General features: G+C 40.2%; 1 protein-coding gene across 1 annotated transcript in view; it reads right to left on the bottom strand.

Moving 5' to 3' along the window:
- Positions 1-14,691, bottom strand: part of SYNPO2L (synaptopodin 2 like) — a 139,275-nt gene extending 124,584 nt beyond the window's left edge. The window contains exon 1 of the mRNA XM_089680196.1: positions 14,452-14,691. Within this exon, the coding sequence (XP_089536322.1) occupies positions 14,452-14,556 (105 nt within the window). The 5' untranslated portion in view covers positions 14,557-14,691. The remainder of the gene's footprint in view (positions 1-14,451) is intronic.
- Between the last annotated feature and the right edge of the window lie 1,419 nt (positions 14,692-16,110).

The following is a 16,110-nucleotide window of genomic DNA, read 5'->3' as shown; positions in this document are numbered from 1 at the left end:
CAAAAAATGTGCGCCAAGGTGCCTACTCCTCCCATGCACCTCCAGCACCTGTCAGACAGATTCGGGTTAATCTCATGAAACACTACAGGGGTCTTGTACCAATGCATCAATATTTTATATAAATTTTCTTTATACACAACACAGCGAGAGGTCTTAGTAACAGAGTCCCAAATCATCTGCCAACATTTCAAAGAGATTAGACATTGAAGTTCGTCTTCCCATCTCCTCATATAATGATGAGGGTTTTCAACAAGAGAGCTGTTATTGAGGACTGGTTTATATAAAGAGGTGATAAGATGTTGTTGGGAGGGACCTTTAGCAGCTATCCTCTCGAAATCCGTGGGGCAGTCTAGTGTTACAGTGGTTGTCAGGGCATGGAAAAAATGTCGGAAATGTAGGTAGGTATATCTGGCTGATTCAGGTATTGTGGATTTTTACACTCTAATCTTCTCAAATGACCTAATCTTGCCCGAAACCGGGTTGATCAGATGTCGGAGTTGAAATATCCCATTGATTGCCCAAGAGCTCATCTGTGGGTAAGATAGGCTATCTGAGAGTTCCAGATTATATAAAATTTTCAGCAGGGGAGAGCATATAGACATCAGCTGTTGAGACTTCACACATGTTGACCATATTTTGAGGGTGAATTTCACAGAGTCAAGCATAGGGGGGGCAGGGGACAGGGGTAATGCATAGTTAGAAGGGCGTAACAAAGAACATGTGTGGATCGGATAAATGTATCAATAAATGTATGACCGTAATGTTCAATCTCTGACCATCTGTTCCGGGGTTTTTGGGTGAACCATGATAATGTTTGTCTTAAATGAGCAGCTAAATAGTATTTGATAATGTCTGGTACCCCCAGGCCTCCGTTATTTTTAGATGTCAGAAGAACCGTTTTCGCTATTCAGGGTTTTCTGGCATGTTAAATAAATCTAAGAAATGCTCGCTGTAGAGTTCGCAGTTGAGACTGCGGTATTGCCACAGAGAGAGTCTCAAAGAGATAAAGTAAGTTTGGTAAAATTGACATTTTTAACACATTCACCCTGCCCAGGAAAGATATATTATAAGCATCCCACTAATTCAGGAGAGTAAAAATCGCCCAAAACAATGGGGGATAGTTAGCTTCATACAAATGTAGCTGCTGACTTTTAATAAACACAAAATGGCTGGAACTCCGCCTTGCATTCTATACCTGTCTATTTGTTGGTGGTATAGTGTGTTTGTGTGCAGTTTAAAATTAGAAATCACAGATCAACAAATATACAGTGTGCATACATATATATATATATATATATATACATACACACAGTGCATCCCTCACAGATTAAACATTTTTATTCATGCAGGATGAAGGTTTCGTATTTACGCAGAACATAAAAAGATTTTGGCCAATGCACAGTGCCTTTATCTATCTTGTCAAGGTAATGGAAGCTGTATAAAACGTGGTATGTTGAAGCAATAATAAAATAAGAAGCTGGCTCAGTATATATAGAAAAAAAAAACTGAACTAAAAAAAAATGACATCAGAAAATACTGGGTATCATAACTAGGACTGTCCAGTAAGAATATGATATTTACATTTAACTTTATCTATGAAACAGTTTGCTCCATGTTGTTCTGCTGCTGGAAATGATCATCTGCTGAAAGCTGAGAGAGTGTGTGGGAAGCAGTGTCAGCCGCTCATCCAAAGCACCGACACCATAATACAGAAAGTCACTAGACTCTCTCCTGTACAAGTGCACGTATCCTGGATCTCAAGGGGGTTGCTATCACTGCATTTGATTTTGTATAGATGGCTGCAGGCAGAAGCCATAATTCCTAATTACTGCACTCCATTTTACTGTACTCCATTCAAAGTGGGCAAGGCTGAGTTATTAAACCCCTTTTACTAAAAAGCTTGCCATCTTTAGCAGCGAGGAAAGATTTAAACTGGACACATTCAATATTATTTTGGTAGCTAAAATAATGGGTATCAACAATTACCATCTTTTTAAATGACATAATGTTTTCACCATTGTTTAATTTGTTGTTGCATCTCAGTGCTACTAATTTCCTGCGGCCTCTTTGCAGCCACTTCCTATCTACATCTACTCCGGCTAAGGTCGCATAGCATTTCACAGGGCGGTTTCGTTACATCAGTGGACAATTTACAACTGAAGGCTCCTGTATGAGGGCTGGTTCATACTAGCATGCGTGCATTCCCATGAAGTCTCACGCGTTCCAGTTTTGACCATCTATTCATTTCAATGGTTTGTCAAACGTATCTGAATAGGAAAAAGTAGTGCTAGCACTACTTTTTCCGGCTGTGGCACACCAAACCACATGGCCGCAAACTCGAGTTGAGTTTGTGAGATGCAATAAATCTAACGGCACCTGCTAGTGTCTCACAAGGGCAACACATTCAAGGCACCGTGATCCAGTGTGAACTAGCCCTCGGTGTCTAAATAAATGCAAAATCCAGTTATGCACAAGCCTCACAAAGTAAATAAAAAAATCTTTTACCTTCCCTGACTGAGCCAATTACTTTTTCATCTGTTTCTCACATGCTCCTTTCCTCACTCCTACAATATTTTTTCATTCCAGCAAGCAGAGCAAGCAGACACAGCCTAAATGAGAGTGACAACTCAACTCTGAATTCAGGAGCAATGCAACATTGTTGTCACACCATTACAGAAAGCTACAGTAGAAGAACTTCACTGACAAGCTCAACAGGTATTTGCTGGACTTTGCATGGGACCTAAGAGAATTATAATCAAGTGAATAATTAAGTGCATACATATTTTATTTTAGTGGGAGGTCATATTTCTATTTTTACATCTCCATGCACACAGGGCATTTCTATTCTAAATGCCTTTTACTCCTGGTAGGAGAAAGCTGCTTAAAAAACGAGCCTAAAGCTGCTTGTTGCACATGTGTTCAGGTGAGTCAAGCATTTGAGTGTTAATAGATTCCATTGGGGCAAATATTAATTTATTCTGGTTATTGGAATGAACAAACAAACAAATAAATCAGTGGTTCTCAACCTTCCTAATGCCGCGACCCTTTAATACAGTTCCTCATGTTGTGGTGACCCCCAACCAGGGGGCAATAGGGGATCATGGGGCCGCTGTGTCCTTGCCCAAACTCAAAAAAGCCTATGAAAAAAGGTACCAGGAGCATCTCATGGGGCCCCCCACTGACCCCGGGCCCTCCGGCAGTGCCCAAGTTTCCAAATGGCCAGTCCGCCCCTGCCTCCAACCATAACATTATTTACCCAGTAATTATAATTCATGAAGTGTCGTTTTACCTCCAATACTGCTGCCTTCTACACAGTAGCTGCTTTTAAAAGAGTAGCTGCTTTCAACACAGCAGCTGCTTTCTACACAGTAGCTGCTCTTACACATTGGAAATATGTGTTTTCCGATGGTCTTAGGTGACCCCTGTGAAAGGGTTGTTCGACCCCCAAAGGGGTCGCGACCCACAGGTTGAGAACCACTGAAATAAATGCATCTAGCATTTAAGTGCATTTAGATGTGTTTAGATGCATTTACACTTGTCAGGTGTTTTTTTCTGCTTAAAAGCTCCCCTTCTGAACGTGCTGGTGAAGATTTTTTTTTCTCATCCTGTTAATGCTCCTCTTCTAATACCCTTGTAAATTCCTATGTGTGCATGGACGCATAGGCTAACATAAAGGCGCTTTTACAGGCTGACAAATAAATGCCAAATGCTTGTAAAAGAGGTTTTTTGTTAAAGCCCTGTGTGCATGGGGCCTAACAAAAAATTTTAGTTAAAAAAATACCTCCTCTTTGGCTCTGTCACATGAAGACTCAACTCTCTGAAGTCCAGTGATAGTCCTCTTTTGAGTTGAATGATGCCCAACAAACAATTAAGGACGTTTTTGACATACATATTATGCCTTTTTTACTATAAGGCAGGCAGATCAACCATAGCAGTATGGCCACTGACAAGTAGGCGTCATGTACACTGGATGTTTTTGCATCTGCTTCTAGGGGTGCCTGGTGTTTTTTTTTCCTACCCGCTAAACTCTCCTGCATGTTAGCCTATGGGGGGGATTTACTAAAACTGGTGCACTCAGAATCTGGTACAACTGTGCATAGTAACCAATCAGCTGCTAACTTCAGTTTATTCATTTAGGCCAGTGGTCTCCAAACAGTTATGGCCCTTTGCTTGCTTTTATCTGGCCCTTGGGACACTATTCCATCCTCTGACACCAACAGTTGGGTATATGTCCTCCCCCTAACACCAGTGTACAGGCACAATTCTTCCCAATGACACCAAAAATGGAGCACAATTCCTACCAATTACACCAACAGTGGGGCACAATTCTTTCCAATGACACCAAAGATGGGGCGCAATTCTTTCCAAGGACACCAACAACGAGCGCACTTCTTCACAATGACACCAACAACGGGGCGCAATTCTTCCCACTGACACCAACAATGGGGAACTATTCTTCCCAGTGACATCAATGAAGAGGCAATATTCCTCCTAATGACACCAACAATGGGGCACTATTTCCACCACTGACACCAACAATGAGGCATTGTCTACTCCCACTGCCATCAGGACATTTTATACTTCCATTGGCCTCAGTCTGCCCCCCCCCCCCCCCACAATATGAAGGACTGTATACTGGCTCTTTGTTTAGAAAGTATGGAAACCCCTGATTTAGGCTATGACAATAAAACCTGGAAGCTGATTGGTTACTATGCAGAGCTGCACCAGATCCTATGTGCATCGGTTTTAGTAAAATCTGCCCCTATGTGCCCATGCACACACAGACTTTTAGCAGCATTTAGTAGCAGGGGCTTTTAAAGGCAGAAAAAAACCTACTGCCAATGCATCTAAGAGCAGCAAAGTTTTGGCAGAAAAAATACTTGACGCTTGCAAAAGTGTGTAAAAACATCTAAAAGCATGTTAACGCTAGGTGCATTTAGTGCTTGAGCGCAGGGGCGGACTGACAACTCATGGGGCCCCCGGGCAATAGGGGATCATGGGGCCCCTATGTCCTTGCCCAAACTCAAAAAAGCCTTTGGGCAAGTACACAGGGGCCCCATGATCCCCTATTGCCCGGGGGCCCCATGAGTTGTCAGTCTGCCCCTGGCCAAGGCTCACTAATGCCAGAGGAGAGCGAAGGCTGGCCCGTGCAATCTGATCTAAAAGAAGAGCTACTGTAATTCAAATTGCTGAAAAAGTTCATGCTGCTCCCAACAGAAAGGTGTCAGAAGGGGTTTATTTACTAAAGCTGGAGAATACAAAATCAAGTGCACTTCTGCATAGAAACCAATCAGCTTCCAGATTATATTGCCAAAGCTTCATTGAACAAGCTAAGATTAGAAGCTGATTGGCTGCTATGCACAGGTGCACCAGATTCTGAGTGAACCAGCTTTAGTAAATCTCGCCCACAGTGCATCACAGTTTATTGTGAATAGGGCTGTGTAGCTGAACACTAGTCAGGGTGCCCATGCTGACTCATATCTATAGCCACAATGTCTACAATGGGCATATTGTAGAATCAGAATTGGACCAAGGGAGCAATGGAAGATGGTGGCCTGATCTGATAAATTACAATTCCCTTTACATCATGTGAATGGCCAGGTGTGTGCGCAACACTTACATAGGGAAGAGATGGCATCAGGATGCATTATGGGAAGAAGGCAAGCGATCAGAGGCAGTGTGACTTAAAAGAGAAGCATAGGATTTTTTTCTTTAAATCATACTTACCTAGGTGGATGCAGCATCAATCTGATCCTGCATCTGTCCCACGCAGGCTCTAAGTGTGAGAACTCAGCGATCACATGACATGAGTTCTCACAGCCGTTCTGCCCCCTCCTCCCGCTGAGAGGCTGAGCCAGATGCCACTCCAGACTCTGGGGTGGATCCTGACTTTAAACTGTTACTAAACCCACAACAGTGAAATCAGTCTGTATATGCAGTAAATAATGTTTGTTATACTCACAGGTGGAACCTAAGGGGTTAATCCTCTGCATTCTGTAAAAAGGCTGTTTGATCCTTTCTTCTCTGCCCCTCCTCTTGTTGAAATGACCACCTGATACAGACTGAATCCATAGTCACATGCACATGCTCAGTTTGGTGTGTATTGTTTGAGAGGTTTTGTTTTTTTCTTGGGAGAGTGCATGTGATCAGCACAGGGGCAATTAGCACTGTCCAGAGAGAGGTCAGGGGTTCTGCATCCTCCTTGTCAGGGATCGCCACGGCGCATAGCTCTGTGCATGCGCAGATTGCCAAACCGCACTAACACGCGGGCGCTAGGACCAGGACCATTGCAGAGATTTTCCTTCCCTTCAGGTTCCATAGTTAAACAGGAAGTGAGAGGAAATCCCTGAAAATTAAGGGAATTTCTTGGGGACCCCCAGGTAACCAGAACTAGTGTCCCCAAGATTTTCCCCTCTATTACTTTTCTGGGGACAACCCAAAATTTGGGATTTTCTTTTACTTTCATCTCTGTAATGAGGGCACAGACCGCAATAAAAACTGACAAGCATTCTAATCCCTCTCCACGCTATCCAAAAAAAAAAATGTTTTGCCTTTAGTCATACTTTATATTGCCAATACACTGTTAACATCTTTCAGAGGCAATTCTAATGTATGACCTGCTGGCTCGCTAAAAGTCTATTTCTTACAGCAGTATTAAACCCAAAACCAAAAATATATTGCAGCTTACCAATCATTAGATGTGGTGTCTGCAATCATTTTCTTGTTTAGGCCTTTTTTACTCTGTTTTCATCCAGTGATGTGGCCAGTAACACACCTCCTGTATTAGAGTGCCACCATTCTGGATGAAGGAGCACAGGGGGCACATTTGGACAGCAGCATTTTAGCAGATTTCGACACAACAACAAATTGCAGGTGCAGCTAGCAATTTATAAGCAGTTCTAGCAAACAATTTTGTTCCCTTTGAGATAAAGGTTTTACATAAATAAACAAAAGATGATCATTGTAAGCATCCCTGTCAGTGGTAAATGGTTTGTCTTCAACCTTTTAACTGCTACCTGTGAGAATAGCTTGTTCTGTTTAAAAACAGCCCTGCGAGGGGACTCGTCCATCCATGCTATTTCAAACCGCACAGGCTATTACAGATCTGTCTGGTAATCTGTCCCATTAAGTCCACTTAAGCCATAATGAAGAGGGATTGTGCTAGCCTCCAAAACGTGTTGTTGGCTGTTCTCTATGATCATACCAAAAATTACAAAAACAATTGGATTCTTTGAGTCACTTTCTTGCTACACAGCAAAGGGGAGCCTTACTTCAAATGAGCAGTCTTACCAAAGCCAGTAAACTCATTGCATGATGACATCTTCTTCATTCTATTGGACAAATGTTTTGAAGTCTCAACTTCTTGGACATGTTGTTTGATTGAATTTTCCTATGCAGTTCGGTACCATAGGTGATGCCATAGTTCTAAAAGCTGTTTGTTACTTACACATGCAGTTGGTACAGGTGCCTCGAATGCCAGTTGGTCAATTTCTGACCATGCTCCTTCTGAGAATTTGGTGTGTAGAGATTTCTGAGCATGTCCCACAGACAACTGTGTGTCATAGGCCATTCCAAAGTCTTGAAAAGTTTTAGTTGGTCATACACATGATGGTGTCTTAAATAGCAGGTGTTCCACAGGAGAGCAATAAAACATACCAACACCAATTAGGGAGCCAGTGATCCTCTCTAGCTTCTCTATATATTTGGGTGGAATATTCCTGCTCTGGTATTGCATACATAAAGGAGGAGAAACCAAATTTTGCAGCTTAAAATTTTAATGCATGGTTTGCATGTAAATAAACACAATCATTCAGATATCCATCAGGATATACTGTTGATGGATTTTTATATTCTATTTTGCCTTATATAGTAACAATGATGATTTATTAATAGGTGGACATAGGTAGGCTTCTTGGATACTGTAGTAGAGGGATCTCCCAGCCATAATTCCCAATTCTGTTCCTGTCCACCTGACTTTTGTGAGTTCCTATGCAAAAAAATTCGACAGAGAGAGAAGCCTTCTTATTGGCCACAAACCATTGTCAACAAACCATTATTTTAGTAAACCTGCAGGTATTTTTTAGCTGAATAAAAACATACTGTACCTCAGAAGTCACACTGTTTCTCAATGAGAACTTGCTAGGCTCTTTCTTCATGTGGTCAGTGAATGGCTCTGAGAGGGATTTTTTCCTAGGGGGACATCCTAACCTCTCTTTTTTCCCTGACTGCTGAATTGACTTCCCTGCTCTGACACCATTTTGAAGAGGTTCTTTATGGCATCATGTATCAACTGTTCAAAGGACTTAACAATGTTGTTTTAGGAACAATCTATTTCATCCATAACAATAGATCATCTTTTTCACATGAACTGCATGTGTATCAAAAGTGGACTTTGAAGAAACTCTTTGAAATTGGCATGCTTCTACATATATGCAGTATTGATATCATTATGGATCTGTTCAAGATCTTTAATTAAGAGAGTTTGTAAACACCTCTATATGAAAAAGAAAAAAGAAATCTGTGATTTTATCTATATATTGGTAGTGAGTATTGGCATGCCACAAATATCCCCTCTTCTTTGAAAAGTATTTTTTATTTCAGAAGTTACACTTCTGGAATGGATGATTAAATATTCTCTGATGCATGATATACTGGTCAGAGACATCATCTTCTTATTTTTAAGGCTTCATTCATACAGCCATTAAAAATGTATATACCAGTGCTTTTTGATTATGGATCTGAATGCAGCTGCATTGTTTTCAATGAAGCCATTCACACAGGTGCATAAATATGAGCTGCTTTCAGATCTGTAACATATGCAGGCCATAGACGGGTTGAAAATTTTCGCACCGTTAATGGGTTAATTGGTCAGCTGTTTTTCGGGGTTTTGGCACATTTTTTTTATCTGTAAAGTTGGAAAAAAAATCGGCTGACTTTGCCGATCGGCCGATTTTCCCGGCAATGATGGGCAAATCGGCCGATCGTTTTACCGATAAAAAATCTGCGCAGGAGCCGTGACCTGCAAGTAGAAGAAAAAGAAGAAGAAGAAGAAGAAAAAGAAGAATAAGAATTCCAGTCCGCTATTATATTTGACATGAAAAAGTCTTGCGGTTTCAACAATGTTTCTATTTGTATCCGATTAAAAACATCTGTATCCGAAATGGATACAAATAGATACATTGTTGCAACCGCAAGACTTTTTCATGTCAAATATAATAGCGGAGCTCTCTGCAGAAGTAATTAAATGCTGGCCATAGACGAGACGAAAATCGGACGATTTTTTTTACCATTGGTGGTAACGTCGGCCTATTGAACGACCGATTTTTCGGGGTTTTTTTTTTTTTAAAACGGACGGTTTTCGACCCGTCTATGGCTGCAATAGAATCTAAAATCTGTGTCTAAGAACATGCACTTTACACGTTTACACATTTAAACATATGTACAGCTATATGCATTTGTAAGCACATAAATGAAGTCTAAACAAAGGGAAAATAAATTATCATTTAAAAAATTATGTATGCATATGCATCTTTACGCATTTAAATGTATCTATTACACAAATGTTTTACTGATCATTACACAGGAACTATTCTCCTAGAAAACACGTGTAATAATATCAGTAACATTTTTATAGCAGTGTGAATAATGCTGGCCATACATTATTCAATTTTCTTGAGATTTTTGTTTTAGATTTACCAAATACCATATAATAGGAGGTCAAACCCACATAGCACTTTCAGTTGTATCCAATTAGGCAGGCCCTTGCACTACACAGTTGAAGGTAAATCTAAAGGAAATTGGGCAGAAATTGGACAGAAAATTGTATAGTATATGACCAGCCTTAGGCCTAATAGTGAGGAAATCAGGTTGAAGAGACCAGGTGAGGTGATGCTGATATGGATATATCATTTATCTCCATGCTTCTGCTTAGCCAATCCTATTTTAGGGAAACCAATGCTGCAGAACTATACAGACTGCCACTGCTGATCTCTTTCCTCAAAATTAGTTACCTGACTGTCATGACGAGTCTCCGAATTCAGTACATTTTACGTCAAAATGCAGATCAAGACTTCGCTTAGTGTTCTGGGTGTGTGATTTAGGTAGTAGTAAAGCCAGACAACTAGAATTCGATCTCAGCCATGATTATCCACATATTTCTCTGTATTCTTCTTACAATTACTCTTTTTGGTTGTCATTTTCCAGGAAATTACTACATAGGTACTAGTAAAGATGAACAGGGGAATGGGGATGGATGTATAGATGACAGATTTCAACACATCAGCCTCACCTAATGTCCCTCCATGCCACAACTTTAAGTGAAGTCAGTTTAAAAATATACTGTAGATGCCCTGAAAAAAATGAAAATTGGCCCCTAATGTTTTAGGACCCATGTTTCTCTGTTCGAACAAATCACACTTGTAGATTGTACCTCAAAAGCAACCTCTGATTGGTAGAAAGCCTCAAAAACATGCCTAAGTGGGAATTAACAAAGTCAATGCAGTGAAAAAAAATTGGGGCTCATGTTTACTAATTCCTTTTCACTTGTAATGACCCATAGGGAGCACCACTGAATGGGGGGTTTTCTAACACTGTGTTAGAAGGCAAATCATTTTTTTATGCAACAAGAATGTCTTGTTATTCATCATCCTGTTTATAGATGACTTACAGTATATGCATATCATGCTTTGCAGCTGTTAAAAAGAGAAACCTTCATTGTGCTGGAAGGATATCCAAGAGATTCCAAAATTATTTGTGCAGTGTATGTAAATAAATGTATGACTCTCACTCATAGTTTACCAGCATAGGACATCTGCTCATTATAGGGCTGCTGAATAATCTAACCGATAACCTTTCTCATGAGATGAATGACATCACAGCTATCCTTCCTCATAAGCTGCTTGATGTCACAGCTGTCCTTCCATGAGAGATGAATGACATCACAGCTATCCTTCCTCATAAGCTGCTTGATGTCACAGCTGTCCTTCCGTGAGAGATGAATGACATCACAGCTATCCTTCCTCATAAGCTGCTTGATGTCACAGCTGTCCTTCCATGAGAGATGAATGACATCACAGCTATCCTTCCTCATAAGCTGCTTGATGTCACAGATTTTTTTTCTGCCTGACTTCCTTCTTCACCTAGGGGGCGCAGGATTCTTCTTTGTGTCCCTCCTGTGAGCTTGGTGGGTAGGTGTCTACCTTCAGGCCTTACGCTGGGCTGGGTCCTTCCCTTCTGCACAGGCTGTCCTCTCTCTGGGGATGATGAGGCAGAGATATCCTCCTATCAGCTACTGCCTGTAGGTAGGCCCCTCTCTTGGGCCCCCTCCCAGACTCCACAGTCCAGCCTTAACTCCATCTTCCACCTTACACACTACTCCCCTGCTGATCCGGTTCTCTCATACTTAAGGGCCGCCCTGACCCCATGCCAAGCCTCCTGCTTGGGAATTGGACAGAGTTCATTGAGCATTAAGATCAGCCCCTCCTCACCCCCACCCATTGCTTTCCACAAACATCTCAAGCTTCCAGAGCAGGGAGAGGTATCAGGGAACTAACCTGCAGAGCCCTCAGCCCTGACCTAGAGTAACCTGGCTGACTCATCCCAAGCTGCTACTCAACCTCGTCCAAACAAAAAACTAACTAGCTCCTCCTACCTAAACACGAGGAGTGCTACACTACTTTGCAAGATACATGATGTCACAGCTGTCCCTCTTCATGAGCTTAATGATGTCACATCTAGCTATAGTTACTTCATGAGCTAAATAGTTTCACAGTTTTCATACCTTATGAGATTACTGATGTCACAGCAATTCTTAATTGAGCTGAATGGTGTCACAGCTATCATTCATTAGCTGAATTATTTCATGGCTCTTCTCCGTAATGAGCTAAATGATGCCACATCTATCTGCCCTCATGAGATAAACAATTTGACAGCTTCCTACCTTATGAGATGAATGGTGTCACAACTATCCTTCTTCATAAGCTTAATGATGTTACAACTATCCTCCCTAATAAGCTTCATGATGTCAAAAATATCCTGGCTCATAAACTGAATGATGGCACAGCAATTCTTTGTATCAAAATTATTTAATTTCTATTATTCCTCATTATCTGAATTAAGTTGGAGTTATCCTTCTGCATAAATTGAATGATGTCACAAGTATTCTCCATTGGGAGTTAAATGATGTCACAGCTATCTTTCCTCATGATCTGAATGCCCATATCTGTGGATACGCTGATTTTAGTGTATGATTTTCCTTTTACATTTTCTCATCAAAAACTCAGTTTGAATTGCCCAGGTTGTGACAGAAGACTGTAAGTTTTATTGAAAAGTTAAAAAAGAGCGGGACACAAGATCATCAGACATAACAAGATGCTATGATGGCAAATGGACCAAGATTTAGCCTTTTCAATTAAACAAAAATGCATTTTGTTCGCTTCAGTCAAAATTATACTTTGTGGCCATGAATTAACTTCTTTTAAGGGGAATGTATAGTCTTTAATTTTTTTAGATAAACATGCACAGTAAATAAGGGATCGTCTGAGTGCAAGCTTTCCTGTCTACATGTTATATTTTAAAAACATTGTTTACCTTGTATTTACATGGGGGCAGCCATATTTGTTCATTATATGCAGGCACTGCTTCCTACTTACACATTTAGTGGTTATGCTTTACTCCTCCTAGTCGCAATACTGAAGTACTTGCAATATGACCTACTGAATGAGTAGAGAATATTTAGTGTGAAGCAGTGTTATTGTCAATGATCCACTTGTTTACAAAGTAAAATCCTTTTTCTTTTTTTGTTGTTTTTTTTTCTTTTTTTGCACATTTTCCTGCACGTAATTAGGTATTCAAAGTAAGCACACCTTCAACAACAGGAAATTATAACAAATCAGTTCCAAGCAGGGGAAATCCCAACTTAGACAGTTGTCACTAAAACAGGCTTCCCTTTCTGAAGATTTCCAATCACTTCCTGTTCTGATGACAACTGTAACATTTTAGATTTCTTGTCACCTTCTGCTTTGGTGATAATGGTCACCAGGACAAGTAGAGAAAGTGACGTGATTTGTAACATGAAACACACTTATTCACACCTGAGAGTTTTGTTGTATGTTTTACGAAGCATGTAAACATTCAAGTTGAAGAATCCTATTATCATGTACCTTGCTTTGTTCTGATTTTGTTCAATTCAATAAACGCAACTGTTAAAAAAAGAATCCTATTATCCTCGATGGTTTTGTTCACACTGAACACTCAAAAAAGTGCATGAGCTTCTTTGGAGGCATAATCACATGTTTTTTGACCCATAGGCTTTAATAGGAGTGCCTGAAAATTGCATGTTTATGTGTTTTCTGGTGTTCTCTTTAACCCCCCGGTCACATCAAAACCAATTCTGAAATCGTGCGACTTACAGTGAAGTCGCACGATTTCAAAATCGGGTGACCTGCCGATTTAAGTTGCGATTTGCAAGACATCTGACACAGATGTCTATGCAAATCGCAACAAAAGTAGTGCATGTACTACTTTAGAAATTGGTGCGGCTCCAACCAAGCACCGATATGACCGCTCTAATAGTGGACAATACGGTGCGACTTGTCATATGATTTGCAAGTCGCAGGGCATGCAAATTGCGTGCTAAGTCGCACCTGATGTGGCCGGGGTGTAAAAGTCTATGGGGCAAAAAAAAACCATGCAATTCTGTTCCTGTACTTGAAAAACAATAACATGCAAAAAAAAACTCTTAATCACTTGGCCACACTCATACTCAAATGTGAACAGGGGTTAAAATATCAACAGGTCTCCTGTTCTAAAACACTTGAATTCAGTATAAATGTTGAATATATTCATTTTAACAATGGAAATTTTTTTTCATAGAGTAGTTAACCTAGAAATTTTAATAGACTACGCAGTGAGAGAGACCACTTGTGCAATACGAGTAGAATGCTTGCTTTTCCTTACTACTGGTCTTGACCTTGCAAAATATGATGCCATGTGGCAGTGATAATCTGACAGCAATGCATCATCAGCAATATTTATGCTTCAAGTATGGTAAATATAAAATGCAGTGTAAAACTGGAGCAACACAGCTTAATTGCAGATTACAATATGTCTCCTTAGCAGATGGTGCCATTAACTGGCTTCCTCTTGGCAGTATTCTTGTGCTATAACATTTCTAAGTGACTAAGCATTAAGGTATATCTCATACAAGCCACAAATATGGTACAGATAGGTACGGAACATCTAAAACATACCAGTACGACCACTAGAATTGTGAAGGCAAAAAAATTAAACATGGAAAATTCTACATGATAAAGGACATGGAATACATTTTGCAGAATGTAATAATAATTAGACTCTCAGGCTGATTTTTTTTTATAAGATAGTAACCTGATGAGGTGTCAGTGAGTGCAGCCACTTGGCCTTGTGGTGGCATTCCTGATAACAGGTCCTTACCTTTGACACAAGAAGAGGTAAGCTCTTCTCTGCACCCCCATGTAGTCTGAAGCCCCAGGGACCTTCTCCGGACAAGGTGATGAGGATATGGTCGTCGCTACCCATGCTTGTATGTTCTGTTCTGCAAGTCTGACTAAATGATCTCCATCACAGCTCCTCTCCCTTGTATCAAGTGTACACAAGCAAACCCAGGACTGTGGATCCTGGCTGCACTAAACTCTTCTGGGAGCTTCAGCACTTGTTACGATGAGTCAATGATACTTTTGGGAAGAAGCCAGTGGTGTTCCCAGCACATGTCATGTCAATCTTGCTGATCGCTACTTCTTCACGTCCATCCCTAACATTACCCCTTCTCTGAAAACAGATCCCTCCTACTGCTCTGTGCAGCCTTGTCAAACAAACCTTCATTCAGTCTAATTATAGTCATCTCTTTCTGAACTGCCTTTCAATAATAATACGGTTTTACCCCTTCTGCACCCACCTGTTCACATTCTTTGAATGTCATCATTGGGTGCAATGCTTTTAACAAAGCTATAATAGACAAATATCTCAATTTCTAGATCTGCCAGGCATTGGGAAAACTCTTACCCTTTCAAGGCCAACTCCATTCAAAACTAATATTTCAGTTTTGCCTGGTTGCTGTCAAGTTAAATCATGCTTTGGCTTATCACATTACTACATGACCCAGGAGTTTCCAAATATACCTAACTACTGCTGCTATTATAAAGTAAAATGATAGTGTCATACTCTGCCAATGGATTCTCCAATATGTGGAATAAATAAATACCGTAATCAGTATTTATTCCATAGTTTTTTTTTTTACTGAATTGGTATTTTATACCCTCAAAATGTTCTCACAAACAGGGGATTCAGATTATTTTTATTAAATAAGATTAGACATTTAAAAGATTCCCTTCAGTGTATGTGAAACATATTTTTAGAGCAATAGAAATATAAAACAGGGATTTGATGTAACTTTTCCCACCAACTCAATTAAAGTTCCAGGACTTGGGTTCCATCTTTTGTAACCTAGTCACATAGTTAGGTTAAAAAAGACACATTTTGGTTTATTTACTAAAGCTGGAGAATGCAAAATCAAGCTCACTTCTGTATAGAAACCATTCAGCTTTCAGGTTTTATTGCCAAAGCTTAATTGAACAAGCTGAAGTTAGAAGCTGATTGGTTTTTGTGCAGAAGGGAGCCTGATTTTGCACTCTCCAGCTTTAGTAAATAAACCCCGTCTAGCCCAACCAATCAAGTCCATCACCTGGCAGGAGATAAGTATCTTCAAAAATACTTCTAACCCACATCATTTTTTGCAAATACAGTGTTTAGGCACATCTAGCACTTGGGAGTTTATTCATTTTAGTGGTCAAAATATTAATTTATTCTGGCCATTGAAATAAATAAATGCTCAAGCACTAAACGTGCCTAGTGCTTAGGCAGGTTTTGGCATTTTGTTTTCAACCAAAATGCTTCTCTCTTGAAAGCACAACTTATGGCTTTTTTTTCTGCCTATGTATGCGTGAACACATAGGCTAACATATAAGGGCATTTAGAGGCAGAAAAAAAAAGTCAAACGCCTGTAAAACAGGAATTTTTTAGCTCAGGTATGCATTAGGCCTACAAGTTCATAAGCTGCAATATAATAAATGTTTG

This window comes from Staurois parvus, unplaced genomic scaffold (assembly GCF_062004578.1).
Source record: "Staurois parvus isolate SC_StPar_1 unplaced genomic scaffold, SC_StPar_1.0 ptg000236l, whole genome shotgun sequence".
Taxonomy (NCBI): domain Eukaryota; kingdom Metazoa; phylum Chordata; class Amphibia; order Anura; family Ranidae; genus Staurois; species Staurois parvus.
Note: the sequence above shows the minus strand (reverse complement) of the source record. Positions and strands in the feature narration are given on the sequence as shown.